The sequence below is a fragment of the Mustela lutreola genome, chromosome 5 (assembly GCF_030435805.1).
Source record: "Mustela lutreola isolate mMusLut2 chromosome 5, mMusLut2.pri, whole genome shotgun sequence".
NCBI classification, from domain to species: Eukaryota; Metazoa; Chordata; class Mammalia; order Carnivora; family Mustelidae; genus Mustela; species Mustela lutreola.
In genome coordinates this window covers 74,413,770-74,428,984 of record NC_081294.1, presented here as the reverse complement: position 1 = coordinate 74,428,984, position 15,215 = coordinate 74,413,770, and the positions used below count along the sequence as shown (strand labels likewise).

Sequence of the window (15,215 nt, the reverse complement as noted above, 5' to 3'; positions counted from 1 at the left end):
TACTGTGTACCACCTACTAAGTGCCAGATACTACGACCATTCTAGGCACTGGTGATGCAGTACAGAATGAGACAGAGAAAATTCCTGCTTATATCAGTTGGTAAATAAAATAAATACCTAACACAGCATCAAGTAGTGATGGTGGTACATGAGTAAGGACTGAATGGAGGGAGAAAATGTATCATGAAAAGATCATGTTTTCTGAGAGTTAAGTAGGAGAAATAGAGAAGGGAAAAAAAGTCTAGATGCAGGAATAGGCCAAGTCCATGGAACAGAGGAAGTTTGAAGAGAGGTTACATAGGGTCTTGTAGAAATCTGTTCTACATGTGATAAAAGTCTTAATTGTTTTAAACATGCACAGATGTGATTTGGTATTTTTTTAAAAAAACTGACTTAAGATACATATAGAGGGAATCTCAAGCAGACTCCCCATTGAGCATGGAGCCCAACACGGGGCTCAGTTTCACGACTCTGAGAGCTCATGACCTGAGCCGAAATCAAAAGTTGCACACAACAGACTGGGCCACCCAGGTGCCCCATGATTTGCTATTTTTTAAAGATCACTTTGGCTGCTGTGCAAAAAACAGAACAGGTTGGGGGAAAGAATAGAGGCAGAGACAACTAGGACACTGCTTAAGGTAGAAAATGATGATGGTCTGTCCTAGAGTAGTGGTGTTGAGAGATGGTATAAAAGGGGACATTATTAAGATATATTCTGAAGATACAGCAAATAGCATTTGTTCATAACTTAAATGAAGACTTCAGAGAAGAGAAAAAAAAATGACTTCTAGGTAGCAATTACATGAATGCTGGTACCATTTACTTCCACTGGGAAAACTAGAGGTAAAAAGGACTCGGTGGGGGAAAAAAATCAAAAGTCCTATTTAGACATATTAAATCTGACATGTTTAGAGACATTCAAGTGGAGATATCAAGTGGACAACTGAATACAGAAGTCTAAAACTCAAAGGAGAAGTTCACTCTGGAGTTCAAAACGTGAGAATGAGCTTATGATTTTATGACACGTGACCACGAGAGCCCACAGAGGAAAAATATGGACGTAGAAAAGGTCTAAGGACTGAGTCATGTGAAAATAGGAAAATAAGCCAATAATGCGACTAAGCAAAAAGAGCCAGTGAAGTAGAACTAAAAGAGTGTCATGTTTCAGAAGCCAATAAAGAAAAAGTTATGAGTGGGAGAGAAGGAAAGCAAGTGCCTCTGTTGAGGCACTTCTCAAATGATGCTGAAAAGGCAAGTGAGATGAGGTCTGAGAAAGACCCCTCCAACCGGAAGGCAGTCACCAGTGATCTTGACAAGTCAAATGGTAAGGAAGACAGACTAAGCAGAGGGAGTGTCCAGAAAGAATGGGAAGAAAGTAACGTAGAGATTTAAAAAAAAAAAAAAAAAAAAAAGGAGACTCCTATAAAAGGACTCAAAGAAACAGTACAGGAGACTAGTGGTAGGGGATGTAAATGAAGTTGGGACCAAAATTCTTTTTTAACTTCTGTCTATGATGGGCAGTAGCATGACATGCTTATGTGCATGTCATGAAATAGTATAACAGAGAGGGAAAATGTAATCCTGAGGAGAGGGGTGATAACTATATGAACAAAGCTCTTGAGTAGACAAGAAGGAATGGGATGTAGTACACATACGAACTTGGGTTTTAGATATAACAGAGACATGTTGGGGTGCCTGATGGCTCAGTGGGTTAAGCCTCTGCCTACAGCTCAGGTCATGATCTCAGGGTCCTGGGATCGAGCCCTGCATCGGGCTCTCTGCTTAGCAGGGAGCCTGCTTCCCCCTTTCTCTCTCTGCCTGCCTCTCTCCCTACTTGTGATCTCTGTCAGATAAATAAATAAAATCTTAAAAAAAATAAAAAAGAGAGAGACATGTCATCCACAGGAAAGGCAGGGCATGCAAATAACTGACTCCAATTGATTCCTGTACATATGACCGACTGTTTACAGTGAACATGAATTAGAATTAACTACTTGGGAGCTATTTTATCCATACACAAAAAGCTAAATTCAAAATCCACCATTTGTTCCAAGATTAAAATCTTTAGGAAGGAAACACAAGGCTAATATGGCCTTTTAATTACTAAATCCATTGAACTATAAATCGGAAAGAGACAAGTTTTTGTAAATGTTCTCAAGGTAAAACCTACCTGGACTCTCCACTCTCTTATAGTGGTATGGGTTGATACAAACTTCTTTCTGCTTAGATCCAAAAGGAAACTCACAAATATCCAATGGCTTTAGCTCATGATGACTCTGCAAATCGGGCCAGCGCCAAACACGACAATATATAACATGGGGTAAGCCTTTTCTGTGGGAAACCTGCAGGCGTCCATCTAAAGATCTGGGAATAGTGACACATTTGCTTGGCTGTCCTGGACTGCTCAAGGCTTTCTCCAGTTCTTCCATGGCACCCTTTTTCTTTTTTAGCTTTTTCACCAAAGCATCAACTGCCTTTTCTGCCCATTTCTCCTCTTCATCACCTTGCTTCCAGCCCAACAATCGCTTTACTGCTGGACTAGTAAAGGAAAACAAGCTGGCCATTGACGTCATTTGATATAAATCTTCGGAGACCTTCCTGCAACTCAAAGTCAGTGGCTACTCAAAGAAGAGCTCACAGATGAAAAATCACATAAAGGTTCTAAGCAGAAGTTCCAATTAAAAAGGGAGGAGTGACATTTATCTTCATAAGTGCCATAAGATTCTTTCATTGGTTCAAGTCCTGAAAGAGAAAGAGGGAAAAGGTAAGACCCCTAACTTAAATGCATGTAATTAACATACACCTAAATCAATATAATTAGAAAGTATGTTATTTTTAAATATGAGCAGAAAAGCATTATTACAAAAAACCCATGTCTAGAAAGAGAAATTTTCCCTTAAGTCCTGTGACCACTCATTTCCTTTCTTCACAACATGAACAAATAACTCACTGGCAAGCCAGATAATAACCAAAAGCAAAACAGATTGCTCTACCTTCTCTCCTATATATTTTCCAAACAAGTAAACTCTAGACTTTCAGTTCCTTTCCTCAGGCCAATAAGCCCCCAAATACCCTTCTAAGGTCTGATTCTAAAGTACTTCCCTTCACTGAAACCCATGTCATGCCATGTCAATTTTGAACACATTATGTCCTAATGTCTACAAGTCTTCAGAGAAATCTCTTTCCTAAGGTCATTATTGTTCGTAAAGTGTTTCATAGACTTATATAAGGTTTGGGCAAAAGCTATAGTCCTATTTAAGTCACATTATTAAATGGAAATTTTATCAAATTCTAAAATTAGTTTTGTCATAAGAGATAACAAATCCTCAGATAAATCGTAACACACATAACTGTTCAGAAAAATGTGAAGTATCTATTTTTAAAACTAAAAATGCTGAAGAGATATAAAGAGAATAAATTCAAAGTTTAACCCAGAAGAGGACAGTTTACAATTATGTGATTCCTATTGTCTTCTGTGATATTTTAGGCATGCTAAGTTAAAGAACCTGCTCTAGGCAGACTGCCCCGTTGTACCTTTACGAAGCTCTTGGAGATGATGACAAGAGGAAGTGATGTGCAACAGCACTGCACTGATAAGAATGGGTACAATTCCCTGTGGTCACTTCACAGCCAACTACAGACAATGAGTAGCTAGTGAAACAGCAGGAGTAATGTTTGGAAAAAGGATGTCAGTAACAAATTGGAAGCCAAGAGGCTCCTTTTCTTGTGCCTAAAATTGGAAATAATGCTGCAGCTCTGTCTTTGACAATATCTACCAAACTCTGGCATCAAGACCATTCTGGATTGGGACCCATCTTCCCAGAAAAGAATACATGTGTTCAGTTAAAACCCAGGCAAACATAAATTAAAATAAAACTGAGTTGAATTCAACAAATAATATCTAATTGCTTGCTATGTGCCATAAACTGTGAACTGCCATGATGGTGCTTAAAAAAGAAAAAAAAAAAAAAAGACACACCAAATTATGTTTCATCTTAAGAGCCAACTGATTCATTCATTCAACATACACTTACTGAGATGTAGTAAGTGCCAAGATGATCAACCAGCACTGGCTATCCGGACTGTCATGAACCATGATCAGAACCTAGAACAATGGGTGCAAAGGTGCACAAAGGTAAAGTAAATACTCCTCCTGTGTGGATGGACTTCCCAACCCTACATGGGGTAATTTTTGCCAGGGAGGCAAAACTGACCATATTAAACTAAAGAAATAGAAGGAAAGACAAAAAGTGTCAGTAACAAGTCACAGACTGTGAAGTGTTATATGCTAAAAGAGCTGAGCTCAGCTGTAGCTACATCAAGAACACAGGATAAAAGCCATCTGGACCAGAGAGTAAAGGTAACAGAGCAAGCCAAAGCATCATTGGCTTGTCTAAGACAAGAGAAACTTCAAAGGCATAAGGACACAAACAACAACAACAAAAAATCTGTGGGCAAACATGAATAGAGCATTTCCTAAAGTAGACAATAGATAGGTCTGGCTAAATGAGATCTTACCCAGTAACACCGGAACATAATGGAGACCAGACGGGGTAGTGCACACGTGTGGGGAGAGAATATATTAACAATGTAGAGATTAAGTTGATGAAAGGGACAAGAGGAGAAAAGCTTGAAGACCAGATAACATACTGTAGTTAACCACTAGAAGGTGCTTAATAAATCTTAACTACTAATCTTACTATCATCATCATCATCATCATCATCAAATACTAAACATATTATGTATTAACTGAAAAAAAAAAAGGAAAAGTTACTTCTGTGTGTACACACAGAACAAGGACTAGAAGGCTACATACTAAATTCATCATTGCAGTTACCTTTGGGTAATGGAGTAATGGGGAATGGGGGAAAGGCAAGAGAAAGGGGTCCTTGTGATTCGTTTTATGTATTTCTGTATCGTTTAAAGCTTTACACAAAGGGAATCTATTAACACATTACTTGCACAATACTAAAATAAAAATAGTAAATGATCTAAAACAAATTGTTGTGAAGAAAACAGAGTTACAAGTGCCAGTAAAATGAGGAGGTATAACTAATGCACGCTTTATTAGAGGTCAGGCAGGTGGTTTCCCTTTGAAAGGAAGGGTATTAACTAGAAGAAAATCTGAATTTCGGCCATCCTGGTGAAGTTCTGGTTCTCCTATGGGTGATTATATGGGAGAGCTCAGTTTGTGAGAATCCAGCTAGTGAGATACTTAAGATGTGTATACACTTCTGTATGATTTTTTAAAATTTTCTGGACATACAAAAAAGTATAGAGTGCTCAGTTTCCTTCTCATTTTTCTCCCCATCATCAATCAATTTCCCTTCTTACAGGTAATCCTTTTGTATCTGACTTTCATGCCCTTACAGAGAAATTTAACACAAATACAAACAAATACAAATATATACAGAAATTTTTTTTTTACATAGTGGTAGTCTAAAAAGAAACAGGTACAGAGAAACATATGAACAATATATGTTCAAGATCTTCCCATTCCAATATAGAAAGTGCTTCCACATTCTTTTCTACTACACAGAACTGTAGTATAAAAGTAATCTTATAAGTATGTCAAACTATGTCATTTCTCTGCTCAAAGATTATTCAGTGGCTTGCCATTACACTTGGTATCCAAACTCCTTAACATCACTTTATAGGGCCTACATGATCTGGCCTTTAGCCTTTCCTCCAAAGTCATTTTGTACATTCTCCTACCTAACTTTGCACTTTACCATTCCTTTCCATTTCTCAAGTGCTACAAAGTTATTTCTACCTTAAGGCCTTTGCTCTTGATGTTTCCTTCCCTGGAATTCTCCCTGATCTTATTTAACATGCTTACTCTTTCAATTAATTCAGCTGTTCAAATGTCACTTCTTGAAAAAGGACTTCCCTGGCCACTTTTTCTAAAATAGCATATATTACACTCCCACATCATTCTCTACTTCCTGACCCTGCTCACTTTTCATGGTATTTATCCTAACCTAATCAACATATTAATTTTGTTTACTTATTATATGTCATCCTCACTGAAATGTTAGTAGGCAGGTAGCTTCATCTTCCTTATCCATCATCAAATTCTCCTAGACTGAGAATAGTGCCTATTTATTAAATGAATGAGCAAGCAGTGAGTGAGTGAGCTGAAGAAAAGCAACTTGGAAAAATATACATTTCTTTACCAGAGCAACTGTGTGAAGGTTAAAACACGGTATTTATGGATATAGAAAGATATGGTAAGAGAAAAAAGGCATGGATAAAAATGATACACAGCAGTCTCAGGACAACGAGTACTGGTTGCCACTGCTAAAAGGAAAAAAGGACAAAGAATGGAAAAGCTTCAGCTGTTTTAAAACCAGATTAAAAAACAGTTTAGCAAATCATGAGATGTTACATTCTCTCTTCTTCTCTGTTAAAATATTTCATAACTCAAAATATTCACAATTTTTAAATTTTTATAAAGTAGTGTAATAAAAAACAGAAAATTATCAGATTCTGTCCCAGACAAGATATTAAGACCATGACCGGGTATCACTCTTTCTAATTCTACTAATTCTTCTGTAAAATGGGATGATGGTTCCTAAATGACTGAAATGTTCAAGTAATAAAATATGTAGGGTCACCTGCTTTCACAGCTCAGGTCATGATCTCAGGGTCATGGGATGGAGACCCATGTCGGGCTCCACACTGAGCATGGAGCCTACTTAAGATCCTCTCTCCCTCTGCCCCACCAACATTGCACACATGCACATCCTCTCTAAAATAAATAAAATCTTTTTTAAAAACAATAAAATATGTAGCACATATGTATAAACACAAACACAACAGATGCACTAAAAACTGCCCTTCAAACATGAATTATGATCATGAGTTTTCAAAGGAAGAATCAAGACTCAAAAAAATGGCTGGATCTGGGGCACCTGGGTGGGTTAAGCATCCAACTCTTATTTTTGGCTCAAGTCCTCATCTCAGGATTATGCAATCAAGCCCCGTGTTGGGCTCCATGCTAGGCATGGAGCCGGTTTAACATTTTCTCTTTCTCTCCCACTCCCTGACCCTCCTCACTCCCTCTCTTTAAAAAAATAAAAATAAGAATTTAGGAAAGATGGCGGAGAAGTAGCAAGCTGAGACTGCTTCAGCTAGCCGTAGATCAGCTAGATAGCTTATCTAAAGATTGCAAACACCTGAAAATCCATCGGCAGATCGAAGAGAAGAAGAACAGCAATTCTGGAAACAGAAAAACAACCACTTTCTGAAAGGTAGGACCGGCGGAGAAGTGAATCCAAAGCGACGGGAAGATAGACCCCGGGGGGAGGGGCCGGCTCCCGGCAAGCAGCGGAGCAACCGTGCACAAAATCAGGACTTTTAAAAGTCTGTTCCGCTGAGGGACATCGCTCCAGAGGCTAAACCGGGGCGAAGCCCAGCCCACGCGGGGTCAGCGTGGCCTCAGGTCCCGCAGGGTCATAGAAGGATCGGGGGTGTCTGAGTGTCGCAGAGCTTGCGGGTATTGGAACGGGAAAGCCGGCTACAGAGACAGAGCCGACAGTAAGCTCGCAGCTCCGTGTTACCTTGAACCGGTCGCAGGCTCGGTGAGCTCGGAGCGCGGCCGGAGGTCAGGCAGACGGGAGTAACTGGGCGCTGTTCTCTGAGGGCGCACTGAGGAGTGGGGCCCTGGGCTCTCGGCTCCTCCGGGCCGGAGACCAGGAGGCCGCCATTTGTATTCCCGTCCTCCGGAACTCTACGGAAAGCGCTCAGGTAACAAAAGCTCCTGAAAGCAAACCCGAGCGGATTACTCACCCCGGCCCCGGGTAAGGGCGGTGTAATTCCGCCTGGGGCAAAGACACTTGAGAATCACTACACCAGGCCCCTCCCCCAGAAGATCAACAAGAAATCCAGCCGAGACCAAGTTCACCTACCAAGGAGTGCGGTTTCAATACCAAGGAGAGCAGCAGAATTCCAGAGGAGGAGAAAGCCAAACACGGAACTCATGGCTTTTTTCCTGTGATTTTTTTTAGTCTTGCAGTTAATTTAATTTTTTCTTTTTCATTTTTTTTTTTTTTCTCGCCTTCGGGTAAAATTTTTTTTTTTAACTGTTACCTTTTTCTTTTTTAACGATTTTTTACTAGTTTATCTAATATATATATTTTTTCTTTTTTACATTTTTCTTAGGTGTTTTCTTTTTTTAAAAAATTCTTTTCTTTTCTTTTTTTTTTTCTTTTCTTTTTGTTTTTTTTTTTTTTTTCTTTCTTCCTTTTTGAACCTCTTTTTATCCCCTTTCTCCCCCCTCACGATTTTGGATCTCTTCTAATTTGGTTAAAGCATATTTTCCTGGGGTTGTTGCCACCCTTTTAGTATTTTACTTGCCCCTTCATTTACACTTATCTGGACAAAATGACAAGACATAAAAATTCAACACAAAAAAAAGAACAAGAGGCAGTACCGAAGGCTAGGGACCTAATCAATACAGACATCGGTAATATGTCAGATCTAGAGTTCAGAATGACAATTCTCAAGGTTCTAGCCGGGCTCGAAAAAGGCATGGAAGATATTAGAGAAACCCTCTCGAGAGATATAAAAGCCCTTTCTGGAGAAATAAAAGAACTAAAATCTAACCAAGGTGAAATCAAAAAAGCTATTAATGAGGTGCAATCAAAAATGGAGGCTCTAACTGCTAGGATAAATGAGGCAGAAGAAAGAATTAGTGATATAGAAGACCAAATGACAGAGAATAAAGAAGCTGAGCAAAAGAGGGACAAGCAGCTACTGGACCACGAGGGGAGAATTCGAGAGATAAGTGACACCATAAGACGAAACAACATTAGAATAATTGGGATTCCAGAAGAAGAAGAAAATGAGAGGGGAGCAGAAGGTATACTGGAGAGAATTATTGGGGAGAATTTCCCCAATATGGCAAAGGGAACGAGCATCAAAATTCAGGAGGTTCAGAGAACGCCCCTCAAAATCAATAAGAATAGGCCCACACCCCGTCACCTAATAGTAAAATTTACAAGTCTCAATGACAAAGAGAAAATCCTGAAAGCAGCCCGGGAAAAGAAGTCTGTAACATACAATGGTAAAAATATTAGATTGGCAGCTGATTTATCCACAGAGACCTGGCAGGCCAGAAAGAGCTGGCATGATATTTTCAGAGCACTAAACGAGAAAAACATGCAGCCAAGAATACTATATCCAGCTAGGCTATCATTGAAAATAGAAGGAGAGATTAAAAGCTTCCAGGACAAACAACAACTGAAAGAATTTGCAAATACCAAACCAGCTCTACAGGAAATATTGAAAGGGGTCCTCTAAGCAAAGAGAGAGCCTACAAGTGGTAGATCAGAAAGGAACAGAGACCATATACAGTAACAGTCACCTTACAGGCAATACAATGGCACTAAATTCATATCTCTCAATAGTTACCCTGAATGTGAATGGGCTAAATGCCCCTGTCAAAAGACACAGGGTATCAGAATGGATAAAAAAACAAAACCCATCTATATGTTGCCTCCAAGAAACACATTTTAAGCCCGAAGACACCTCCAGATTTAAAGTGAGGGGGTGGAAAAGAATTTACCATGCTAATGGACATCAGAAGAAAGCAGGAGTGGCAATCCTTATATCAGATCAATTAGATTTTAAGCCAAAGACTATAATAAGAGATGAGGAAGGACACTATATCATACTCAAAGGGTCTGTCCAACAAGAAGATTTAACAATTTTAAATATCTATGCCCCTAATGTGGGAGCAGCCAACTATATAAACCAATTAATAACAAAATCAAAGAAACACATCAACAATAATACAATAATAGTAGGGGACTTTAACACTCCCCTCACTGAAATGGACAGGTCATCCAAGCAAAAGATCAGCAAGGAAATAAAGGCCTTAAACGACACACTGGACCAGATGGACATCACAGATATATTCAGAGCATTTCATCCCAAAGCAACAGAATACACATTCTTCTCTAGTGCACATGGAACATTCTCCAGAATAGATCACATCCTCGGTCCTAAATCAGGACTCAACCGGTATCAAAAGATTGGGATCATTCCCTGCATATTTTCAGACCACAATGCTCTAAAGCTAGAACTCAACCACAAAAGGAAGTTTGGAAAGAACCCAAATACATGGAGACTAAACAGTATCCTTCTAAAGAATGAATGGGTCAACCGGGAAATTAAAGAAGAATTGAAAAAAATCATGGAAACAAATGACAATGAAAATACAACGGTTCAAAATCTGTGGGACACAACAAAGGCAGTCCTGAGAGGAAAATATATAGCAGTACAAGCCTTTCTCAAGAAACAAGAAAGGTCTCAGGTACACAACCTAACCCTACACCTAAAGGAGCTGGAGAAAGAACAAGAAAGAAACCCTAAGCCCAGCAGGAGAAGAGAAATCATAAAGATCAGAGCAGAAATCAATGAAATAGAAACCAAAAAAACAATAGAACAAATCAACGAAACTAGGAGCTGGTTCTTTGAAAGAATTAATAAAATTGATAAACCCCTGGCCCGACTTATCAAAAAGAAAAGAGAAAGGACCCAAATAAATAAAATCATGAATGAAAGAGGAGAGATCACAACTAACACCAAAGAAATACAAACTATTATAAGAACATACTATGAGCAACTCTATGGCAATAAATTTGACAATCTGGAAGAAATGGATGCATTCCTAGAAACATATAAACTACCACAACTGAACCAGGAAGAAATAGAAAGCCTGAACAGACCCATAACCAGTAAGGAGATTGAAACAGTCATTAAAAATCTCCAAACAAACAAAAGCCCAGGGCCAGACGGCTTCCCGGGGGAATTCTACCAAACATTTAAAGAAGAACTAATTCCTATTCTCCTGAAACTGTTCCAAAAAATAGAAATGGAAGGAAAACTTCCAAACTCATTTTATGAAGCCAGCATCACCTTGATCCCAAAACCAGACAAGGATCACACCAAAAAAGAGAGCTATAGACCGATATCCTTGATGAACACAGATGCGAAAATACTCAACAAAATACTAGCCAATAGGATTCAACAGTACATTAAAAAGATTATTCACCACGACCAAGTGGGATTTATTCCAGGGCTGCAAGGTTGGTTCAACATCCGCAAATCAGTCAATGTGATACAACACATCAATAAAAGAAAGAACAAGAACCATATGATACTCTCAATAGATGCTGAAAAAGCATTTGACAAAGTACAACATCCCTTCCTGATCAAAACTCTTCAAAGTGTAGGGATAGAGGGCACATACCTCAATATCATCAAAGCCATCTATGAAAAACCCACCGCAAATATCATTCTCAATGGAGAAAAACTGAAAGCTTTTCCGCTAAGGTCAGGAACACGGCAGGGATGTCCATTATCACCACTGCTATTCAACATCGTACTAGAGGTCCTAGCCTCAGCAATCAGACAACAAAAGGAAATTAAAGGCATCCAAATCGGCAAAGAAGAAGTCAAATTATCACTCTTCGCAGATGATATGATACTATATGTGGAAAACCCAAAAGACTCCACTCCAAAACTGCTAGAACTTATACAGGAATTCAGTAAAGTGTCAGGATATAAAATCAATGCACAGAAATCAGTTGCATTTCTCTACACCAACAGCAAGACAGAAGAAAGAGATATTAAGGAGTCAATCCCATTTACAATTGCATCCAAAACCATAAGATACCTAGGAATAAACCTAACCAAAGAGACACAGAATCTATACTCAGAAAACTATAAAGTACTCATGAAAGAAATTGAGGAAGACACAAAGAAATGGAAAAATATTCCATGCTCCTGGATTGGAAAAATAAATATTGTGAAAATGTCTATGCTACCTAAAGCAATCTACACATTTAATGCAATTCCTATCAAAGTACCATCCATCTTTTTCAAAGAAATGGAACAAATAATGCTAAAATTTATATGGAACCAGAAAAGACCTCGAATAGCCAAAGGGATATTGAAAAAGAAAGCCAACGTTGGTGGCATCACAATTCCGGACTTCAAGCTCTATTACAAAGCTGTCATCATCAAGACAGCATGGTACTGGCACAAAAACAGACACATAGATCAATGGAACAGAATAGAGAGCCCAGAAGTAGACCCTCAAATCTATGGTCAACTAATCTTCGACAAAGCAGGAAAGAATGTCCAATGGAAAAAAGACAGCCTTTTCAATAAATGGTGCTGGGAAAATTGGACAGCCACATGCAGAAAAATGAAATTGGACCATTTCCTTACACCACACACAAAAATAGACTCAAAATGGATGAAGGACCTCAATGTACGAAAGGAATCCATCAAAATCCTTGAGGAGAACACGGGCAGCAACCTCTTCGACCTCTGCCGCAGCAAAATCTTCCTAGGAACAACGCAAAAGGCAAGGGAAGCAAGGGAAAAAATGAACTACTGGGATTTCATCAAGATCAAAAGCTTTTGCACAGCAAAGGAAACAGTTAACAAAATCAAAAGACAACTGACAGAATGGGAGAAGATATTTGCAAACGACATATCAGATAAAGGACTAGTGTCCAGAATCTATAAAGAACTTAGCAAACTCAACACCCAAAGAACAAATAATCCAATCAAGAAATGGGCAGAAGACATGAACAGACATTTCTGCAAAGAAGACATCCAGATGGCCAACAGACACATGAAAAAGTGCTCCATATCACTCGGCATCAGGGAAATACAAATCAAAACCACAATGAGATATCACCTCACACCAGTCAGAATGGCTAAAATCAACAAGTCAGGAAATGACAGATGCTGGCGAGGATGCGGAGAAAGGGGAACCCTCCTACACTGTTGGTGGGAATGCAAGCTGGTGCAGCCACTCTGGAAAACAGCATGGAGGTTCCTCAAAATGTTGAAAATAGAACTGCCCTATGACCCAGCAATTGCACTATTGGGTATTTACCCTAAAGATACAAATGTAGTGATCCAAAGGGGCACGTGCACCCGAATGTTTATAGCAGCAATGTCCACAATAGCCAAACTATGGAAAGAACCTAGATGTCCATCAACAGATGAATGGATCAAGAAGATGTGGTATATATACACAATGGAATACTATGCAGCCATCAAAAGAAATGAAATCTTGCCATTTGCAACAACATGGATGGAACTAGAGCGTATCATGCTTAGCGAAATAAGTCAAGCAGAGAAAGACAACTATCATATGATCTCCCTGATATGAGGAAGTGGTGATACAACATGGAGGCTTAAGTGGGTAGAAGAAGAATAAATGAAACAAGATGGGATTGGGAGGGAGACAAACCATAAGTGACTCTTAATCTCACAAAACAAACTGAGGGTTGCCGGGGGGAGGGGGTTTGGGAGAGGGGGTTGGGATTATGGACATTGGGGAGGGTATGTGATTTGGTGAGTGCTGTGAAGTGTGTAAACCTGGTGATTCACAGACCTGTACCCCTGGGGATAAAAATATATGTTTATAAAAATTTAAAAAAAAAAAATAAAAAAATTTAATAAAAAAAAAAAAAAATAAAAAAATAAATGTAATTTAGGAAAATTAATACTTGGTTCTGATTTAAAAGTTGTTTGGGTTGGCTAAATTGTAAAGCTCCTGTTGGAGGAAGAGCTATTTCGATTCAATTAATAAACTAATTTTTATAGCATTGTGAGGTGTAACTGATACAATAAACTGTATGTATATATATAAAAAAAATAAAAATAAAAAAAAATAAAAAAAAAAAAATAAAAATAAAAAAATAAAAAGGCTGGATCTAGTACCAACCTAACATACCCACCACTTTATAAACCAGCCCAAATCCTATACTTTTGTCCATCTGGGTTTTCCAAGAGAAATCTCAGTCATCCTTAATTATGAGCCTAGGGCCACCCCCTTTGGTGAAAAATTCCTTTACCACCCAATTCTAAAGAGGCTATTGAATATCATAAAATTAATAGGACAGTGATAAGAACAGATCTTAACTTTCCAGATGGAATACAAAATCCTTCCAGGAGGAAGTCTTCAGCACCTGGCACTATTCCATGCATCATACCACATATTAAAGGAATATTTAATGAACGGTCATTGATTTTTCTATCAACTGTACCTTGAAATTAACGAAAACTTCAAATTTTAACTCAGGTGACTAAGATAATGAGAACTCCATTAGCAGAATTAAGGACACTCAGAAAGTAGTTTAGTCAGTAGAGAAAATGGTTAACTCTATTGGAAAAGGGTCATGAGTAGACATACAGGTTTGGCAAGGAAAAGATGAGAAAGAGATTTAAGATTTTGCATTTACAAACATCTGAAAACAGTAATAAAAAACAGGTTTTCAACAGAAAGAAAAGAGCGGCATGTTAACACCTGCATATTAGAGAACACTCACTAGTAGGGAAGAGAAAAAAGTTACCAATGAAGTATCATTAAATGGAGGAGCTTAGAATTAGATAAAATGATATTGCAGAATATCATACACAAGGCAGAGTTTTAAAAAAAAAAAAAAAATGAGAACAAGAGGAGAAAAGCTTGAAGACCAGATAACATATTGTAGTTAACCACTAGAAGGTGCTTAATAAATTTAAACTACTAATCTTACTATCATGGTCATCATCATCATCAAATACTAACCATATTATGTATTAACTGAAAAAAAAAAAAAAAGGAAAAGTTACTTCTGTGTGTACACACAGAACAAGGACTAGAAGGCTACATACTAAATTCATCATTGCAGTTACCTTTGGGGAGAGGCATGGAATGGGGGAAGGGTAAGAGAGAGAATGACTGGTAAATGAGGATGTCATTAGCTCAACTTCAAGACCGGTTTCAGAAAACCAAATGGGTGTCAGATTCCAAAAACCTAAGACTCAATATTAGTGTTTTCTTAAAACTAGCACTGGGAAAGGAGTAGGTGCAAACCAGGTACTCAAATCTTTAAATATTAAATGATTAAAAATTTTGGAAACGTCTCACACAGTGTTCTTTCCAAAAAGATTTTGTAGCTTGGAAACTATGTGAGTGGTATGACCAAGTAATCCAAGTACTCATTATCTAAGTCTCACAAAGTTAAAAAGAGGGGGCAACTGGGTGGCTCAGTGGGTTAAAGCCTCTGCCTTCTGCTCAGGTCATGATCCCAGGTTCCAGGGTCCTGCGACTGAGTCCCGCACTGGGCTCTCTGCTCAGCGAGGAGCCTGCTTCCTCCTCTCTCTGCCTGCCTCTCTGCCTACTTGTGATCTCTGTCTG

General features: G+C 38.6%; 1 protein-coding gene across 2 annotated transcripts in view; it reads right to left on the bottom strand.

Moving 5' to 3' along the window:
• The window catches only part of SMAD5 (SMAD family member 5), a 60,323-nt gene that overhangs the window by 29,288 nt on the left and 15,820 nt on the right, over nucleotides 1–15,215 (bottom strand). For both annotated transcript variants that reach the window (XM_059174641.1, XM_059174640.1), the window contains exon 2: nucleotides 2,171–2,742. In XM_059174641.1, the coding sequence (XP_059030624.1) occupies nucleotides 2,171–2,573 (403 nt within the window). In that variant the 5' untranslated portion in view covers nucleotides 2,574–2,742. The remainder of the gene's footprint in view (nucleotides 1–2,170; nucleotides 2,743–15,215) is intronic.